At 40.7% G+C, this 21,211-nt stretch overlaps 1 protein-coding gene across 6 annotated transcripts in view; it reads left to right on the top strand.

Annotated features, from left to right (window-relative positions):
* The first annotated feature begins 18,000 nt into the window (after positions 1 to 18,000).
* Positions 18,001 to 21,211, top strand: part of LOC107396538 (inactive dipeptidyl peptidase 10) — a 129,563-nt gene continuing 126,352 nt past the window's right edge. For all 6 annotated transcript variants that reach the window (XR_008560689.2, XM_054736751.2, XM_054736749.2 and 3 more), the window contains exon 1: positions 18,001 to 18,355. Coding sequence is in view for 5 of the 6 variants with exons in the window: in XM_054736751.2 (XP_054592726.2) it covers positions 18,296 to 18,355 (60 nt within the window). In the remaining variant the exon portion in view is untranslated. The remainder of the gene's footprint in view (positions 18,356 to 21,211) is intronic.

A 21,211-nucleotide genomic window follows, 5' to 3' on the forward strand; every position in this document is an offset into this window, starting at 1 on the left:
ACCTGACCCAGATGAGCCACTTGACGAAGAGGTAGATGAGTTTTATTACTCTGATCTTCCACAAGTGCTAAACCGACCATCCTATCAAATAGCGGTCACCTTGCCAAATAGGGAACTCATAGCAGATTCAGGACCGGTAAATAATATTCAACAACAAAACACACTATCCTTACACACAGGGGATCGCAAGGAACCAACCTTAGCTGGTAATGAAAATGCTGAATTGTCCTTACTTGACAAGGGCATCAACACCGAAACATTCTTACCTGACAGAATGAGTGAAACTGCGACATTCTTACCTGAAAGAGTGAAAGAAGCAGCAACATACTTACCTGAAAAAACGAAAAAAAACGAAGTATACTTACCTGACGTAGAAACGGGGGATGAAACTAACACAAACCTACCTCAATTGGATGGTGTCCTAAAGTCGCAGCAACGTGATGTAAGTTTTGAACCCATCATACACGATCAGACACATACATCTGAAAAGACCAAAGTCTTAGAGAATAGCTCATCAGCTCTGTCGGAAACAGAGAGCTCACTTCGTCCTGTCTCAGTTGAGAATCAAACCGAAACGGATGAGCATGATACTGTGCAACCAGAGATGTATGTCAGGAGATCTGAACGAAGTAGTCAGCCTCCTCAAAGACTAACTTACTCTCAATTGGGCAATCCACTAGTGACCGTAGTTAGGTCCCTTTTCCAAGGACTTAATAAAGCTTTTATTGACTCTCTTACTCAAGAAGTTGTGTACCCCGTAGAAACAATGCACAGGGACGTGCATGATATTTAATGGGGGAGGATGTAACCCAGAAGCTAGAACCTTAATGAGGTATTAACTAATTGGCTTACTAATATGATCCATCCTCAATTTAGATAAAATATAAAATATAAATTAAGGAAATTAACAATACTAATTAATAGATATCTAATTAACTAATAGATAATTTCATAATGAATTATTGGAAGGGTGAATAACTAAAATAACGAGTTTAATATTAAACATCGGTTAAAACAAGAATCTTGAACATCCCTAACAGAAACAGAAGAGGAAAGCTGTATACTATTGGTCCAGGTGGGAATCTGAAATTTCATTGGCTGAGAGAAATAAGTCCCGCCTCCGCGAAATAAAACCGTGCGACGCAGCTGAGCGAGAGGAGAGACAAACGGCTGTGCAGCACGCAGATACAGAAAGCAAAGACTGAGCGGTTAGAGAGAGAGAGAGAGAGAAAAAAAAACAACGGTCGAGGCCGTGAAGAACCCTGATTTGGGTGCCGCATAGATAGAGGGAGAGGCGGACTTGACTCCTTCTAATAAGAGCTAGGAACTTGGAACCAACGCGGTGAGTAAAGAAAAAAGAAGAGAAAAAGCTAACGATGCAACTTAAAAAAAAAGGAAACTTAAATAGCTTATCAAATTAATTCCATTCTTATAGATTTGTGTGGAGACGACAGAGTGAACCAATCCTCTGTAGGAGGGAACCGTTGGAGCGCGTTGGTGAGTGAATGAGATTAAATTCAGTAAATTATTAAATTCAAAAAGCTAATTACAGCAACCGAGGTGACAGCAGTGGGCTGCTAGACGTTAGATCCCAGGAGTTAACATCTCAAACTACCAGTTAACGGTGGTAGGGCATATAGGAGTTAACGGCTCAAACCGCCAGTTAACGGCGGTACGGCATATGGGATTCCCAGGAGTTAACGGCTCAAACCGCCAGTTAATGGTGGTACGGCCTAGATGTACAAGGTCCTCAGGGGCGTTATAGCTAACGCCATAGAATTAGCAATGCGTCCCTTAACCAAACATTTAATAATAAAAAAAATAGATAAATAAAAATAAATAAAAGCTAACTGATTAGGGAGGAATTATTTTACAAAGGTGGACCAAAGGACCAGAATTTATATTTTGTTTAATTTTGTTATAGAAAATTTTATTTATTTATTTATTTATTTGTTTGTTTATTTATTTATTTATTTATTGTGTTACAGATATACAAGGTGTCACAATGCTGTATAGAAACACAACTAAATGTATCCTTGTTGTCATGAATGTATTTCTTGTCGAATAGTGTAGAGTAATAGAATCTAACTGAGCCTATTGAGCTGAACAATTGTTGTCATATGTAATTATATTTCCAGAGCTACTGAGAATTATTTTAATAGACAATCAAATTGATGTTATGTTAGTTGAACTGTGAACCCAAACATGATTGGCTATGCCAATAGAGTGAAGCATTTGTTTAAGTCTGTAAGACTTTATGCTGTGATGTGACGAGAAGGGTCGATGCCAACTTGCTAACAGTCCTGTTGTTTACAGGCTGGGTTTTTTTTTTCCTTGGGTTTGATCCCGACTCCTATGATCACTCACTTGGAACGAGAACTGGATTTCTTCCTGACGAGGGAGATGGCGAGCCTTAACCACTGAACGAACCAGGACATCTCAAGTAACTGAAGAGCAGACTGCTCTCTTCTGTGAACAATCTCAACGGTGTGGTAGGAAAAAATCGCACCACCGGACTCTGACTTTCACCCCAAGCGTGGGGATTTGACTTGACGCCGGCTGACTTGTGACTCATATGATCAAATCTCATACCGAGCATTTTACTATTGTCGATTGTTTTCATCTGTTTTTGTGTGTTATCTTTATGTGTTATATTTCCCATTATTATTAAAATTTAGTATATAAACCGTTTCATGCTATACCCGTGACTCCAGTCATTCTTAAACAACCTCCAATTCTCCCCGAACCTAATTATTGGCCCATTTGTTTATTTTTTCTTTTAATTATCTTATTGTATCCTGTAATCCGGTTACATTAACAAAATAAAGCATTTCAAAATAAAATTCCGCAATAGTCAAATGTGTTCGTAAACAGACACTGCAGAAAAACCACACGAACACGCACACACATACACACACATCGAACTTGTGTGCGTGTGTGACCACGTGAAGGGGGGAGTGGTTTTGGGTGTCTTTTCACCGGAGCAAACAGGACAGAGAGGCAGAAAGTCTGAGGCAAGCAGTTAGGATGGATGACTTTAAATTAATTATGGAAGTTGAGAAACACAAGGAGCTGTACGACCCCCGAAAAACATGATTGTTTACGTACCCATGTCGGAAGAAACTGCTAGGATACAGCTGCAGAATTGGAGCGGGTTCCAAGAGATTCAACTGGCAGAAACAACTCATACCATAGGTTCACACACACACACGCGCGCGCGCACGCGCACAAACACTCAAACGTAGGAAAAGAGCTGAGAAAAGGCAGAGAGGAAATGGAGGACACCAAGTGTTTAAAAGAAAAACTACAGCTGAGCCGAGGCGCGCCTCGACTGGGGCGCGTCTGATCTGAACTGAGGAGCGGCGAGCAGCGGCCGAATTTCGTGAGCGATTCGCTTCTCGGCGCTTCGCGGCGCTTCCGCGGCCGGTGTGTCCCCGGCGTTAGTCGGACGCCGGTCTGATGTTGTAGGATTACTGTTCTTGGAGCACCACTGCCCAGGACAGGTTACAGGTGAAGGAGTTGTGGTGCCAGTTAAACTGGGTCAGAAGTTGTTCTGCTACGCACTTCCTGACGTGAGCTCATACATTTCATTGGTATCAGTAGCCATGTTCGTTCTCATGTCTTTCCTTGTTAGGGGGGGTCGGAACCCCGCAAATCACATCATGGTTTGGAATTAATGACACTCTCTCTGCTGATTTAACTCTAGATGAATCTCTCGAACCTATTGTTGACCATACTGACAAACAGCTGGTGCTAAAACCTGTGGTTCCTGATGGTTTTTCTCTTTCCGCCATGTCAGGTGATAACCACCTCTCCGGCATGGATGTGAAGTCTTTCAGCAATGATCAGTCCGCATCATGCACAACCCTGCTTGTTTCTCGGGGCGAGGTGGAAACATCAGACGCCGTGAAACACTTGTGGCCTCCAGACGTGCCCATCGTACCATTTGAAGGGTTTGTGCCCGGACTTCTTGACCTTTCTGTGAATGACCTTGTCAGGTCTCAGTTCGTGACCTCTGCTGACACGGAGGCCAATTCTCTTCTTCTTTCACAGGAATGTGACGCTGTCTCTGGCCTATGTGCTCTCTTTCCTGTGATTTCTCTTTCAGGTGACCAAGACGGCACAGAGAAACCTGCGGTTTCCAGTAGCCCTAAGGTCGGTGATGATATTGAGAAGGCCTCGGTGGTTGCTGCGGGCACCACATTCGCGGGCTCGGGATCACCACCCGGCCTGGGAGGGGTAGGTGCGTGCAGCGACGCCAAAATTGACTGGTGTTCATGGTTTTTAGTTTTCCTGGTGTTTGTATGTTTATATTTGATTTGTAATATTTTTCTGGTTGTATGTGGCAATTGCCGAGGGACGTGTGTGTCACTGTTATTGGGGTGTAGAGAAAACTTGGTAGTTCTTTTGGTTTAGTACTCAAAAACACTGGTGGCATCTATTTTTTTGGGGTTGGAAGCTGGAACGCAAAACGACCCCATTACGTTATTTCCGGTTCGGAAATTCCGAGTTCCAAGGACAACTGGAATGCAGCATATGTCTCTTCCCTTCTGAAAGACAAATGACACGTAAACAGCCAGTTTACTTACAATCATTTCATACAGTGCTGGTGAAAGGAAAATAAAAATTAAACGTACAACAGAATTAATGAAAGCAATAAAAGAAGTTGACCAGGTAAATTCTATGACTCCATTAGAGGAGCTGCATAGAAAAAGGATCCTGCTCCAGACTGAATATGATATCCTGACAAGTCAGCATGAGGAGGACTCATATCTTAGGTTAAGGCAAGTTCTCTACGAGCATGGCGAGCGCGCTGGTAAACTCCTGAGCTACCAACTGAAACAATCAGCAACTGCTTGTAGGATAGTAGAGATAGGAGATAATATGGGTAATAAAATTATAGATCAGATGGGTATTAATAATGAATTTAAATCTTTTTATGAGGACTTGTACACCTCAGAAATAAATGATAGGGACCGAGTGAAGGATTTTTTTTGAAAACCTTGAAATATTACCACTAGAGGCAGCTGACAGAAATAGGTTGGAGGAACCCATCTCGACCACGGAGATAGACAAAGCAATTCGGAGTATGAAGACAGGAAAAGCGCCGGGCCCTGATGGCTACCAAAGTGAGTTTTACAAAACATTTGCTCCCAAACTGATACCCTTGCTTCGCAGAGTATTTATGGAAGCTCTTGATAAAAAAGATTTGCCCCAAACAATGTCGCAAGCTTTGATCTCTGTACTCCTTAAGAAGAATAAGGACCCACTTAAATGTGAGTCGTATCGCCCAGTAAGTTTACTTGGATGTGATTATAAAATACTGACTAAAGTACTGGCAGCTAGAATTGAGCTTATTATAAATAAGATAATACATCCTGATCAGACAGGGTTTGTTACAGGTAGACAACTCTCCAGCAATCTCCGCCGTCTGTTCAATGTAATATATACTGCTGAAGATAACAATGTACCAGAGATTGTGATATCCCTTGATGCCCACAAAGCCTTTGACAGAATAGAATATTATTATTTATTTATGGCTCTTGAAAGATTTGGCTTTGGTCCAACATTTTGTTCGTGGATTAAAATAATTTATTTGAGCCCCCAGGCTAGGGTGAGAACAAATAATATCATATCTGAACCCTTCTCTCTACTCCGGGGAACAAGACAGGGGTGCCCTTTGTCACCCCTGCTCTTTGATGTGGCAATTGAACCTCTTGCGATAAAGCTGAGACAGGCTGCTGAATTGGTGGGGATACAAAGGGGGACGCAAAATCATAGGCTATCCTTATATGCGGACGATCTCCTCCTCTTCCTGTCAAACCCTGACATTAGTATCCCGGTGGCACTTGGTATTATCAAGGATTTTGGGGGGGTGTCGGGCTATAAAATTAATTTAGACAAAAGTGTTCTTTTCCCCATTAATAAACAGGCGAGGAAACTTTCTTTCCGGGCCTATCCCTTGGCAATACATAAGGACAAATTCACGTACGTAGGTGTTAATGTAACTAGTAAATATAAAGATTTGCTGGACAAGAACTTTAAGGTTACACTGGACAAAGCAAAATTAGATATGGAAAGGTGGGCATCACTCCCCTTATCATTAGCAGGGAAGATAAATTCTGTTAAAATGAATATAATGCCACGGTTCCTTTATTTATTTCAGACGATACCAATTTTCATTCCTAAATCATTTTTTAAGGAATTGAACAAATGTACATCTACCTTTATCTGGAAAAAAGAGTCCCCAGGATAAGAAGAGAGTTTCTGGAGAGACAGAAAGAAGAAGGAGGCCTGGCTCTGCCGAATTATATGCACTATTATTTTGCTGCTAATATACAGAAGTTGTTATTTTGGGTCAAAGGGTTAGATGAGGATGAAACCCCAATATGGGTTCATATGGAAAGGTATGTCTCTAGTCCAGTGTCCCTGCGCTCCCTGGTCTGCGCTCCTTTACCCTTGAGCAAACATCTTTACACAAATAACCCAGTTATATCTAACTCTTTGAAAATTTGGACTCAATTCAGATTACATTTTGGAAACAGGAATGCCCTCCTAGCTGCTCCCATCTATGGAAATCACTTGTTTTCCCCAGCCTTTGGGGGAACAGCCTTTAGGGAATGGCACAGAGCTGGGGTGGAATGCGTCAAACATCTTTTTAAAAATGGTACTTTTATGTCTGCTGCTCAACTGGAAAAGGACTATGGAATCTCCTCCAAGACTAACTATTTCATATATCTCCAGGTTCGGGACTTTGTGAAAAAGTCATTCAGCCCCTCCCTCGAGCTTCCACAAAGTGGATGGATAGATGAGCTGATGGGCACAGATCCGACCGCTAAGGGGACAATCTCAATGTTATATGCAAGTATCCAGAATGTGGCTTCCCCCTCCCTGGACAACGTAAGAAGGAAATGGGAGGAAGAATTGGGACTGGACATTTCAGAGGTTGACTGGGGAGGGGCAGTAGATCTAGTACACTCTGCTTCTGTATGTGTAAGACATGGATTGATACAGTTTAAGGTGTTACATAGACTCCACTTGTCAAAGGAGAAACTGGCAAGAATGTACCGGGGGTCCGATCCGACCTGCCCCAGATGTAAACAGGTGCCAGCCAACTTATGCCATATGTTTTGGTCTTGTCCCAGGCTGAAAGACTTTTGGACTAATATCTTTAGAACGTTCTCACTCATTTTTAACGAAGATATGGAACCAATGCCTCTGACAGCCATCTTTGGTGTGGCACCGAGGGAAACTCGGCTAACAGCCTCTCAGAGGAAGGCAATAGCATTTACCTCATTGTTGGCCAGGAGACTGATTCTATTTAACTGGATAAAGGCAACACCGCCATCCCACAAACGCTGGTTGGAAGAAGTGATGGCACACCTCAAATTAGAACATCTCAGATTCACGATTCAGGGCAACACCAAAAAATTCTTTAAGGTCTGGCAGCCTTTCATTTCTTATTTTGAAGATAAGTTTCCGTCTACTCCATAACTGGCAACTCCCCCCCCCCCCCCTCTTATTTTTTATTTTATTTTTTATTTATTTTTTTGTCTGGGTATAGTTTTATTTTGCATTGTGTTGTAGGATTTGAGTTCGAGCTTTTTTGTGTGAATGATATGCTTTTTGAAAACTTAATAAAAACACTTTGATTATTATTATTACTTACAACGTCTGAAGAGTTAAAAGGCTGAGGCTGAGAGATGATCAGGGGGTGCAGATCAGTTCTGTGTGTCCCCAAATCAGAGCCGTCTTCTACATGCCATTTGAGACATTAGATTTAAAGATAGATTACCTTGAGTTTGTTAGATCGATTGCTTAAGGTGTTTTTCCAGGAGCACATTTCAGAGTAACTCGGACTGATGCAGCTCGGCCCGACAACTGTTCCCAAGGGCATGGTTTGGTATTTTCCCTCTGCTTTCACCCCTATTTGTAGTCCTTGCTCTATTGAGGTTCCTGGCAAGGCTGAGTCGGGCCGGCTGATTGGCTAGGGGGTAAAGTCACTGGTTGCTCTAGAGTTTTTTTGTCTTGTTTCACCAACTGCAGCCATTTCCTGGTTCAGAGTCTGGCAAAAAGCCATAAAACTGAGCTAAATGTCCAGCAAACCAAGTTGTGTTTCTGTGGAGCATACAAGTTACCTTCCACTGTTTACTGATCACCTCATGTTATTTTGTCATGAGTAAAAATCGCACCCGGGAACAAAACTACACTCAGATGGGCTGACTCAAACCACGTTGTACAGAGCTGTTTTAGGCTGAGTAGTGCTTCTGGATAAAACACATAGAGAGACAAAATTTATGTTTGAATAGTTGAGACTTGTGAATATTGTCTGGAGTATTATTTGATGACCTTGAGTAGTGTTGAATAGTTTGTTTGGGCTAATTTTTATTGCCTCAGAGAGGAAATAGCTTTGTTGTCTAAATACTTATTGTAATTTAGATTTGAGTGTTTTGTTCCATGTTTAAATCGAGCATCTTTAATTATATATAACCTTTTTCGAATCTGCATATTTTTGTTATGGAGTAGCCTGGAGGTTGTTGTTTTCCAGGTGTTTTATGTTTGGTCCTGATAGCAGCGTTTTATTTCCATAGTTTTGGTTTAGTTACCGTCATGACTTATCTTGTAGATTATTTTGTGCAGTGCCTCTTTCTGCCTAAAAGAAGTTCATTATTGAATAAACTGTTTATTTATAACATTGACTGCCTGTTTTCCTTATGTAACACCGTCCTTCACCTTTCCATCGTTTTGGGCTGTAACACCACCATCTTTGTCATTTTTCTCCACCACAACTCTGGTGCTAAGCCCACCCAACGTGTCTCTAGTGTCTACAAACAGAGCGCTGGCAGTGGCTGGACCAATGGCTTGCTGAAGCTGAAATGGAGTGTGGCTAGACCGACCTGCCGAGCAAAATCTCTTGTTAGTGCAAGTTGGTCTAGGCTACTCAGATGTCTGACTTTAGATGAAAAATGATCAGTTATCATTGGAAAAAAGCCATTAGATAGAAATCATCATGTATCAGGAAAATGTTGTCAGATGAATAGGCATTCTGTGTCAAGAAGAAATTCAGGTAAGATTAAAAACATCAAATATCAGACTTCAAATGAAAAATCAGGTCAAAACATGTTGAGTGGAACAGCATCAGGTATCAGAGAGGGAAAGTGCTCTGCCCAAAAGGCGAGTTGGGCATCAGGAAAATGAAATGGTGTTGAACAAGAAGCTCATCAGGTATCAAAATGAAAACTCCTAAAACAAACATTAGATATCAGACTTCAGACCAAACAGCCTCAGATATTAGACTTAAACTGAAAAATCTTCGAACGTCAGGAAAAAAGTTCAGTGTACAAATGCGCCCCACTGGCCACACCAGATTAGACCAACATCATGAATTCATATTATTGAATCTGACATATTTGTAACACCCAATAAAAATATAAATGTACAGCGTAAACAAATAACATGGAAAAATGTTTCTTCTGCTCATCATTTTCAAAAGCCTAAAGGTTGACTATCAAACACGGACACTGGCGACATCTGGTATTCAGAGGTGGTATTGCAACATGACTAATTTTCCAGATGCTGGGATGTTGGTTCACTGCTGACACGTTCCAGCATCATGTTCAGAGACAAATCGTACAGGATAAGGACTCTTTTCTAATAATAAGTTTATTTTACAACAGTATTTACCGTTAGAACACCTTCTGGGCTCAGAATCAGCTGCTTGACTTGTCAAGTCCACCATTTTACACAGTCCCTGCCTCGCTTTGCTGAGAGGACTTTTTAGCGCAACGGTGCCCTCTAGTGGCTGGTAGATGTAAACAAACAGTGTTGTGCCGATTGAATGAAAATTTCATTATGTATCTTTTTAAATATAGCTTTTAATGGAGAATCTGTTCATTCATTCTGCACACCTCTGAACGCCCGTGGAGGTTTTATTATTATTTTTAAATAGGTTGTATTAAAATGTTCTATATTCTATCTTTAAATCTATAGGTTTGTGGATGTTTCTGAGAAGACAGCAGGTGAGTAAAATAAAATGTTCTACAATTATTAAAAACAAAAAATATTTCAAATAACTGTTTGAAATTAAATGAAAATTTGTGTTCTTCAAATTTGAGGAAAGGAGCATGCATTGCAGGCTAAACTATCCCAGAAGTACCACACGGACCAATCTAGAGTACCACCCCAATAATTTTCTCTGGCCTCTTCTGGCCGCCCTTATATAAATGACCAGGTGGGCGACTGAGTATCGGGTAAAGTTTAACCAGTTACAGTTCAAAAACTAGAATATTTAGTGTAAAAATGTGTTGGAAGCGTGAATCAGAAGCAAACACCTACTTTTTCTGAGATTCTCTGGTCCAAATTCAAACAGCCTTTTCATACCAGATTATTTTTCACCTAAAATACGACAGCTGAAGCCATTGATGCTTTCTTAAAACTAGAAATGTCCTATAATAGACACTATTGTTGGTTTTCTAGTGTTACAACTATGCCTTTGTGAAGGTAGGTTAATAAATAACAAAACCCAGCACCTCCATCTAGTTTCCCAAGACTCAAACGCAGATCAATAGAAATGAAATCGGCAGCCTGCACAGCTCTCAGGGATTTATTTTTGCCATATCCTGCTGAGAACATGGATATCACTGGGAGACAAAAGGAACTATTTTTTATGACTTTGTTATAATTTACAGTTACCCTACATGTGTATTTTGATTTTTTACAAATCCAAATTTACGGAACAAACACTATGAAAGAATGTAAGAACATGCCATGTTGTGTTCTCATCTGAAACAAAAATAAATGTGAATTCAGTTTTAGCAGCACAGATGTCTCCTATTAAAATGGAGGGGAAAAAACTGCAGTTTGTAACTAATTCAAATATTTAAGGGCGATTAGCTGAGCTCCCACACAAGCCCACACAACAGACCAGTAGAGAAGTATACTCTCCATGCTGGTGTGCTTACTCGTGGCCAATTCAACAGATGGCAACAGGGCGTGTGCATAAAGACCAGAGTTTAGGCTAAAATTAGCAGCAAGTTGAGGTTAATGTCTTGCTTATGTCTCAAGAGAGCTTTTAGAGATGCTGGTTAAATTAAAAACCTGCATGAACCAATCCCATATATGTCTACTGCCCTCTAGTGGAGGATTTAAAGGTGACGAGGGCATATTTTAGTTATTTATTGCAGTTACATAATTTTTTAATTTTATCTGGCAGTCCACCTGTCCGTCCATCTATCTATGTGCATAAATATAAGGGGTGGGAATTTAATATGTTAATTATGATTAATTAATAAAATTAACACTTGTTAATTAAAATTCACATATTATCCATATAAATCCATTATTACAGTTTTTCTAAATTGTTTACACACATTTTCTGCAAGCATGCCTCATATTCTCAGAACTCTACACACAAATCCAAAAAAAACCCACACACAATGGGCAAAACCCCTCAATTAACCTGCAAAGTGAAACTTCACATTCAAAACGATGTTATTTCTCCTCACAATGTGATTTTGTTGTCAAATGACACACACACACCATCATATGAATAGACATTTATAAGAACCAGCAGAACACTTATGTGCTCAGTGTAAAACACTATGATGAATGGAAAGCACTTCTTCTCCATTCATCATAATGACTAAAGCCTTTTTGGTTCAGCGTTACACCTACTACAGACAGTATATACATACATGTGTAGTAAAATATTTCAGAATATAGTTTTTTTACACTCTGAACACACAAATACATGGTTAAAATTATTTTATTTTTCTCTCAAAACATTGCACACAATGTATGTCCCATTCCCAAACCAACCATATGTTACAACCATCCTCTCTTCTGTTGCGGTCTGGCCACAGCGCCTCATCCACATCACAAGCAATGTTGTCCCTGGCCAAACAGCGGGGGAAATATCTCCTAGCATGGCGATTCCATCTATGAAAAGAATCAGCTGCTACATCTCCACATGCGTTCTCCATAGCTTGGAGAAGAGGTATACGGGTTTGTGGCTGTCGGTCATATGCCTTCCATCTTCAGGCAGAAAAAAATTCCTCAATGGGATTGAGGAATGGAGAATATGGAGGGAGATAAACTTAAAAGCGTGGGTGGCCATTGAACCAGTTACGAACCACAGCAGCCTGTGGAAACTTACGTTGCCCCAAATGACAACGTACCTGGGCTGTTCTGGGCCATCTACCTGATGTGGTGGAATGAGTGTGTTGTGTAGGGTGTCCAGGAATGTGATCAGATGGGCGGAGTTGTAGGGGCCAAGGGTAGCATGGTGATGGATGATGCCATGGTAGCCAAGCGCTGCACACATTGTGATGTTCCCTTACTCTCACTCCTCTGGCTCTGCCTCTGTTTCCAATGTCGGCATCCGTTGCTCCAAAAGAGAAGAGCTCACCTGTTGCCCTTTTACGCTAAAGCTCTGATTGCTGATGGTAAAACTGTGTGACGGGTGTTTGCCCTTGTGATGAGTCAGGGTGCATATTTGAATAGCAGTGTGTTCCTTGTGAAAACAAGATATTTTCTGCATGAAAATTGTGCCAACAGCAGAGAATTGTGTGTAGTGTTTTGAAAAAAGTGTGTTTTAGATTTGCAATCTGAGTTCAAAGCAGGAATTGTGCTTGTAGTTTAGCAGAATTGGTTAAGGGGGTTCGTGAATTGGTTACATGTTGTGGTCATTGTGTCTCAAGTACCAGAAAATGTGTGTAAACAATTGAGAAGAACTGTAAGAAAGAGTTGATCTGAAGGACAGCACAGAGGCACAGGAACAGGCCTTGAACACCAGCGCAACAGAGACCAATATCTACCACACCAGACAAGACCCAAGGTGTAGGCTGTGCAGCTATGTTAAAGGAATTTGTCATACCAAGTGATGCAACATCAGGAAAAAGGACCACGAGAAACTAGAGAGGTACCAGGTCCTCAAAAAAGAACTTGAGAAAGCCTAGAGAGTGAAGGCATCAGTGGTGCCCGTGGTCATCGGCGCAGTAACCCCCAGACTGGAGGAGCGGCCTAAGCAGATCCCAGGAAAAACGTTGGGTTACGGTCGTAACTGTGGTTCATATCGTGAGCGAGATTTCTCATGATGAGATACGCACCTGCGAGGGATTCCTCAGAAGCCCTTTTCTCAATGTGCCAATCGTGATTGGCCGGTGACTGTGATGCTCACGTCACATGCTACCACAAGTAACCAGCGTCCAACACATGCAGCATTCAAGATAAACACCCCTTCTCACTTCAGCAGGTTGTATGGTGAGGCATCTCACTCGTGTAAGTCAGAGAACCAGAGTTACGATGGAACTTATACCAAAGTTTCCGCTCTTGGTGGCTATCAGCTGCTTGGAAGTGTGTGGCCCCGGACTCTGGCACTAGAGGGACCTGGGCTGGTACGGGCCAGCCCCTCCTCACCACATACATAAAACTCAACAAAACAACACTCTAAATGACAAACACATCCACAAACACACAGAGAGTCACACAAACACAGCTAAGACACAAAGGGAACCACACACAAAAACATATTTATAGATGCACGCACCTTCCGTTCCCCCCTCTCTCTCTTTCCCTGTTGTATGTCCCTTTTCTCGCTGCCTGTCCACTCCAGTGCTTAAGCTAATGCGGTCTATAGGCGCCTGAATGCCCTGGGAGGAGAAAGCCAGAGAATTAGCCTCTAAAATCCAGAAAGCCACTGTTTTGAGATGGGTTTTCCCTTAAAAGGTCCTGCCCATGACACAAAGAGCTGGTCGCTTCTGCGAAAGCTCTCAATTCGATTAACATACTCCCCGAGGGCACGAACCAAGCACAGCTTGTGCAACCGTTCTCCCTCGGACGACCAAAAAGGTGGTGGGTACAAAGCTGCGAGGAGAATAGGAGCCTACCACCTTAGGCTCAAAGGCGAGGATGGGCTTCAGAGACACCCCCATGCCATCTGGTTGCAAACTGGATTCTTGAAGGGTGCACATGATGACAAGCACATCAGACCGTCTTTCATCACTGGCAACGAGTGAAGAGGTAAATGTGTAAAACAACGTTTATTAAAAGTAAAAGATTTGTAACCATTTGTTAAAATCGGTAAACGTGTTTTGTCTTCACAGGCTCCCGTAGAAGGAAACATGGCGTCTAATATGGCGTCGCCCAGAGACGTAAACCCACTCCCGTGTATTTTAGGCCCAATTTTTATGGTTATATGTTACAAAGCCGCCAATAATTTTCAACAACTGGGCATCATTTAATTCATTATGAACAACATTTCAATAGATATTTCCAGCGATTAATGAGAAAAACTACACATTGTCTCTTTAAGAAAAAAGCACAATAATGGTCCTTTTACAAGACAAAGACTAAATATTGATTTCACATGTGTATACCAATCTTTTCTACCTGAAAGTACGGTTAAACATTTGAATTGTTTATGTTTTGATGATATTTGTGTCTGGATCAGGCTGCTGTTCAAGACAGTATTAACAAAACAAACAAAACACGAGAAAGGGCTGCAATAGCACTGCTTGCTTTCAAAAAGTTGACAGAAACATGCAACATAATCTGCATTTCACCATAAACCCGACACAGCTGTAAAATCAATCCTAATTAAACTTGAATGCACCGAGCTGGAATGGGTTTGAGTCTGAACGTGGGCTCAGTTATATGAGCTGGTGCCTTCTTTAATGGAGTTCTATTGGAGCATTTAAACAGCCCATCTGAAACCAGGCAGAGGAACCTGAGGTACCATTAAACCCAGGAGAGAATTAGAGTTCCAGCTCTAAATGCTTTTATTACTCCACTTAACTGTTTATGGCTTCATAGAATCCTTCAAAGGTTACAGTCTTCGATCCACCGGCGTCTTTTCTCTGGACTGTTAGTTTCTTAGGACCACGTTTCTGCAAGCTGTAAAGATACCCGACTGGGGAGTTCAGCGTGGATGTTGGAAACTTTTTATTTTTTTATTTTTTCATGGCTTTGCCTTGATTGAATAGGAGCTCAAATCTTGTGCTTTTAATAATGATTGAAGTCAGATTTATATTGATGTGAGAGCAGAGAGGAGAAAGAGGATCTGTGACAGATGGAACTTCAGGAACTAGAAATCTGCTGAAGGTTAAAATGTCGTTTAAAGAGAAAGATGCAAAAGAGAAAGAAAAACAGAGGCAAAAATACAAGATAGTTATGAAAACCGGACAACTAATGAACAAAAAATAGCACAAAACGCCGTATTTATGGATGTTTTTATTTGAACTTAAGACAATGATGATTAAAAAAATACAGTGAACAGAAAAAGAAAAGAAAAAAGTACATACCGGTACATGTATATATATATATATATATATATATATATACATATACGTATATATACATATATGTATAATATATATATATATATATATATATATATATATATATATATATATACATATACGTATATATATATACATATATGTATAAATATAAATACATATATATGTATATGTATGTATATATATATATATATATATATATATACACACATAAGTATATATACGTATATATGTGTATATATACATATATATGTATATATAGATATATATATATATACATATATATGTTTATATACATTTTTATATATACATATATACGTTTATATGTATATATATATATATATGTATATATACGTTTATATGTATATATATATATGTATATGTATTTATATTTATACATATATATATATATATATATATATATATATATATATATATATATATATATATACATACATATCAATTCCTCAAAACAAGAGAGACTATATGGCTCAAAATAAAAACAAATAAACAAAACAGCAACAACGTGTGTTTTCTTGTGTGTTTGGGTGGGTGGATTTGTATGCGTGTGTTTAGTTGTGGGTGTGTATGTGTGCACGTGTGTGGGTGTATTTGCATGCATGTGTGTTTTCATGCAGGTGTATGTGTGTGTGTGTGCATGTGGGTGTGTGTTTCCTCCATGTGTGTATGGGTGGATTACCTTGCATATGTGTGTGTGTTCATGTTTGAGTGTGTGTTTGCGTGTGGGTGTGTGTTTGCGCCCATGTGTGTATGGATGGGTTTGCATGCATATGCTTGTGTGTGTATTTGAGTGTGGGTGAGTGTGTGAGAGATTGCGTGTAAACAATCTCGTTAGGAATCGACTCGGTGTTTAAAATCTGTTTGTTATTCTCTCTCCTGCTCAGCTGCTCTAATTAAAAACCTGAGGAGCAACACTCTATGAAATGATGTTTAAATGAGAAAAGGAGAAACTTTTCCTTTCATTACTCTCTGAAGGGAAAAATACTGCAGGATTTATTTTTCTTTATAAAGTATTGAAGCTGTCAGATTAAACACAACTTCTGCGTAGGTTTCCCACCTGTTCAGTCTTTTAGAAACAGTTTCTCACTCCTGCAGCGGAGCGGGATTTCCTCACACGCTGAGGATTCTGGGATTTCTGAATGTGTAAGCACTAAAATGTGACACATTTCAATTTAAATGAAAACTGATGCAGTTATTGTTGCATATGTGGGATGGAAGCTGTGATATAACAACTCATAATTCAGATGTAACACAGGATTAGTGCAGTTCTTTATTGTTTAGTCATTTGTATGAATACCAAATAAATATGTGGTTAGTTTATGTTGGGCCATTATATACAAACTATTCATGTGTCAGGTTCTTTTATTTCAGTTCTTTTTAATCCAATCCAATTCAGTTCAGTTGCTTATGTCACGTTGAGCCAGGAGGAAGTTAGGACTAAAGATGCAGAAACCCAGAACGACACAAGGCAGGAGCAAAATCAAAGTAAAATCCTTTATCTAGGAAGAGAGTCAGAACATTAGAGGACACATGAGGGGAACCAGGAGGGGGCTGGGGACCACAGGGACACAGAACATGACAGCATGAAGAAGTCTTGATGGCACATTGGCGTCACTTAAAGGTGCGAATCACAGAACAAACATTTAAAATGATTATTTCTGATTATAATCAGTCACTCTGAGTTCTTCATGCCGGCTGAACATGAAAATAGTCTCCTACACCTGTCTCCTGCATAAAAGCTGAAACTCCAGGATTAGAAAATCCTGACAAATCCACTTCACACTTTCATGGACTCAGCCATCTTGACTCACGACGGGGACGGCTGTTGTTGCTTTAGTGTCCAGGAAACCGAAGAGAACGTCTCTGCTAGTAAAAGCTAATTGTTAGCATTAACAACTCCACCACGCAGCAGCAGCTCCTCCAGCTTTGTGTCATTTGTGGAGATAAAACATCAACGTTGCAGAACAGAGTCAGTGGTTTTGCTGTTATTTTTGATATTTGGCAAGATGTCCAAATGTCAGGAAATAAGACTCCAAATCCTGCCGTCTGAAGCTCAGCTCCAGAGTGGCTCACTTTCACAGCACAGGCCAAATGTTTGGACACACCTTCTCATTCAATGTGTTGTCTTTATGTTCATGACCATTTACATTGGCAGATTCTCACTGAAGGCATCAAAACTATGAATGAACACATGTGGAGTTATGTACTTCACCAATAAATAACTGAAAAGATGTTTTATAATCTATTTTCTTCAAAATAGCCACCCTTTGCTCTGATTACTGCTTTGCACACTCTTGGCATTCTCTTGATGAGCTTCAAGAGGAAGTCCTTCAAGACTGGAAAACCATTTCAGTTGACACTTTACACTTGATGGTATTGCTTGTTCCTTTTCAGAAGAAACAATTCAATATTTTTCAGTGCAGGTTGGTGAATATTTTTCTAAATATGCACACATTTTGAAATTTCCAAAAAGAATCATGAGTTTCAGCTGAAATGTGGGCACAAACATGATTGGTGGAAGGTCAGCAGTTTGAATTCAGACATGAAAGAAACAGTTTGAATCTGAGAAAACTCAAATTTTCTGCGTGCAAAAATCATTTGCCTGCAGAAAATTTGCATTCTGATGAAGAAAATATCTTGGTATGTGGGAGGTTCTGGCAAACATCCTGGGTTATGAGCTGCCCATCAGCTGCATGTGAATAGCAAATATAGAAGGAAAGAGAGAGAGAAAGAGGGAGGGAGAGGGAGAGAGGATGTAAATGCACTGATCTCATTCAGAGGCAGAGAGAGAAACAACACGAGGAAAACAGACTGTAGATTTAAATGTGTAGCATCTGCTGAAGCTTCCGTCCGATTTGTGCTCAGAGCATCAGGAGCATCAGGAGGAAGTGAGGAAACTTCAACACCCTGCTGCTCCTTCAGGATTTGACCGTTTGATCATCTCAGTTTCAGACTGGAGGAGGTTCTGGAGAGCCAAGATGAACCAAACTGCCTCCGTCTCACATCAGATCGAGTGTCAGCCCATGAAAGACACAAAGGTAGGAACTGATCCGTTAGAGTTGTGGGTTTAAATCGACAAAGTCTCAGGTTTCTGACAAAACAACACAAATACTAGGACTTTGATTTTTGTATTTTGTCTTGTTTTAAACCAACTTTCATAGTTTAATTCACTATTAAAGAATTAAGAATTAAGGTTTTTATTGTAAGGCCTTGATTACAGATTGTATGTTGCCTGAAAACACCTTTGGGTGACAAAAAGAAGGTCGTAATTGTCATTATTTCTGAAATAGTTACAGTTTTCTGGGTCTATTGTTGTTTGGCATCCATTTCATGTCAAAAATGCTTGGGGTTGACAATAATCTTTGTGGATTCATCCAAAAGGACTTCCTAGGTCCTTTAAAGGCCTTTAACCTCTCTTCTGAGGAGAGTTTGTAATCTAAACAGAAAAGTATAAAATTAAACCTGTAGAGCGTCAGTGTATGAAAACTAGAATTGCCCTCCAGAGGTTCAGTAGGCCACTTGTTGTCATGAGATGTTTTCATCACATTCCTGAAGCTTTAGATATCCATCAAACTGGGGATCAGATTCATGGAGCACACACCCTGCCCTCTGGTATCTTCACGGAGACACTTCTGCTGGAACCGCAGCATGGAGGACACAAGATAGCGCTAAACACCAGGTTTCCATAGGCTCCAATCATAAGTTTTTGTGCTAAAATGGGAGGTGGCCACCACCGCCATTTTGACCGTGTCACAGGCTCCGTCAAGCCCAGACAATTCCATAAAAGGGAAGAGAGGAGGAGCTGAGGGTGGGGCTGTAAGGCTGGGATCAACTGACGACACTCGGTCAAACTAGCTACAAGCTAACCAGAAGCTAACTCAAAGCTAATGCGGAGGTGGGAGCTAAGCTAACGGAGATAGCAACCTAGCTACAACCGGAGTTAACTGTGCACAACACCAGAGCTTCTGAGTCAGAGATACGCCGGGCTGACCGCTGGGTAAAACCGGGTGGAACACAGAGGTCTCCGAGACCTCCACAAGCCGGCAGCCGCACAGCAGACAAGCGCCGCTGCGATCTGAGATGCGCAGAGCTGCCGCTGGGGAGAACCGGGTGGAAAGGTTTCCATCCCAGAGCTCCACAAGCCGTCAGCCCGCGCAGCAGACAGGAGCCGCGAACAGACAGAGATGCGCTGAGCTGCGGGGAGGGGAGAAACGGGTGGATAACATCGGTCTCCCGAGATCTCCACAAGCCGATAGTCGGAACCCAGCTCCACCAACATGTTATATTTCAACCCATTTTCTAAAGTGCAGCATTATGTTAAATGCACTGGGTTTTACCCTATTACATTTAAATTTCATGGTTAAACAGTACATGTTAAAATCTAAGCTCAGCTCGGCAGTGACCTAAAATACATAAATATAATTTTACTTACAGAAAAAAATGAAGTGGAGACTCCTTGGACGCTCTATTAGTGTAATTAATGTCACAGCAAGTCATTTTGTCCAACAATTGCACAAATAATATCCAAAAAAGAATACACAAACACAGAGACTCAAAATCCTGGAGCAGTTTCCAGTCGAGACCGAGGCTCTACTGAGGCCTTTCCACGGAGCTAGCTCTGTGGTCACGTGGGTCTGATGCTCATTAATTATACAGAATTTTAGGCTTTTAATACACTTAAACAGAAGAGTGAGAAAAAAATTCACCCCCTCAGAGTTGTCATGAGTGTAAACTAGATCATTTAAACAAAAACATGTTTTGGTACTAGGCTGTAAACATGTTTATTTCTGCTGTGAAATTGGTATTTTTAACATGGGAGTCAATGAGGATTTGCTCGCTTCTGACACCAGCCCCCAGCGGATGAGGGTGGAACTGCAATTTTTGGTACTTCCTGGTTGAGACCAATTTTAGAGCCGCATTGTGGGGGCTTGGTTTTCTAGGTCCAAACTTCTTTTGTTGGTCGTGACTTCAAATGGTGTTTTTCTCTTTGGGACTCTAGTAGTTTGTCCTAAAGTAGAAGTGGTAGCAGCCGGCTGTTTCTCCTTCTCTGATGTTAGTGGAGAACCTCTCACACCAGTGGTGTTCTGCTGCTAAATACGTGAGTGTGTGATGAACGGAGTACCCAGGGAAGTGTTTGGTTAAATAGCTGCTGGTGTTGGCGGTGGCTTTAACACAAATGCCAGAGAATCATTGAATGAATTTATTTCTTTTTTTAAATCTCCAGTTTAGCTTTACTACGTTAGAATGTTGTTAAGAGGCTAACAGTTTTAGGCCAACTTGTTTTCCATATTTACTATAGAAGCTTTAACTTGGGTCTGACACAGCTTAGGAATACACAACTTGGGGTACATATGGGTTAGTTATTGGAGACCTGGTTGTTATCAAGAGACTTGATACCACTCAGTCTGACGCAGTTGTTTTTTCACCCTCCTTGCCTGCTGGTGGTGTTCAGGTGGAACTGGTGACTAGTGTGTACGGCAGACCCACCTCAGTCAGTTAGCCCCAGGGCAGCTGTGGCTACATTGTGGCTCATCATCACCACCAGCATGTGAATGTGTGTGTGGAAGAGTAAAAGACTGATGTATTGTAAAGTGCCTTGAGGGGTTCAAGGACTCTAGAAGGCACTATGTATACCATCTCCCATTTAGCTGGTACTTACAAGAGTATTTACAAATTAAAAAGTCTCGTTCACTTTTTTTTTTCAAGAAATTTGTTTAAGCTCTATTATGACTGAATCCCTTTTTAGTCGTTTTTTGTAAAAAAATGCTCTGGTGTTGATTACAAGTCTTTCTCATTAATATTCATGATATGCCAACATCTAGCCTCTAATTGGCTTACAGCAATGTTAACAAAACCAAGAATACTATAAAATTGTATTAAATATGTATTTCTTG

Source organism: Nothobranchius furzeri, chromosome 2 (genome assembly GCF_043380555.1).
Source record: "Nothobranchius furzeri strain GRZ-AD chromosome 2, NfurGRZ-RIMD1, whole genome shotgun sequence".
NCBI classification, from domain to species: Eukaryota; Metazoa; Chordata; class Actinopteri; order Cyprinodontiformes; family Nothobranchiidae; genus Nothobranchius; species Nothobranchius furzeri.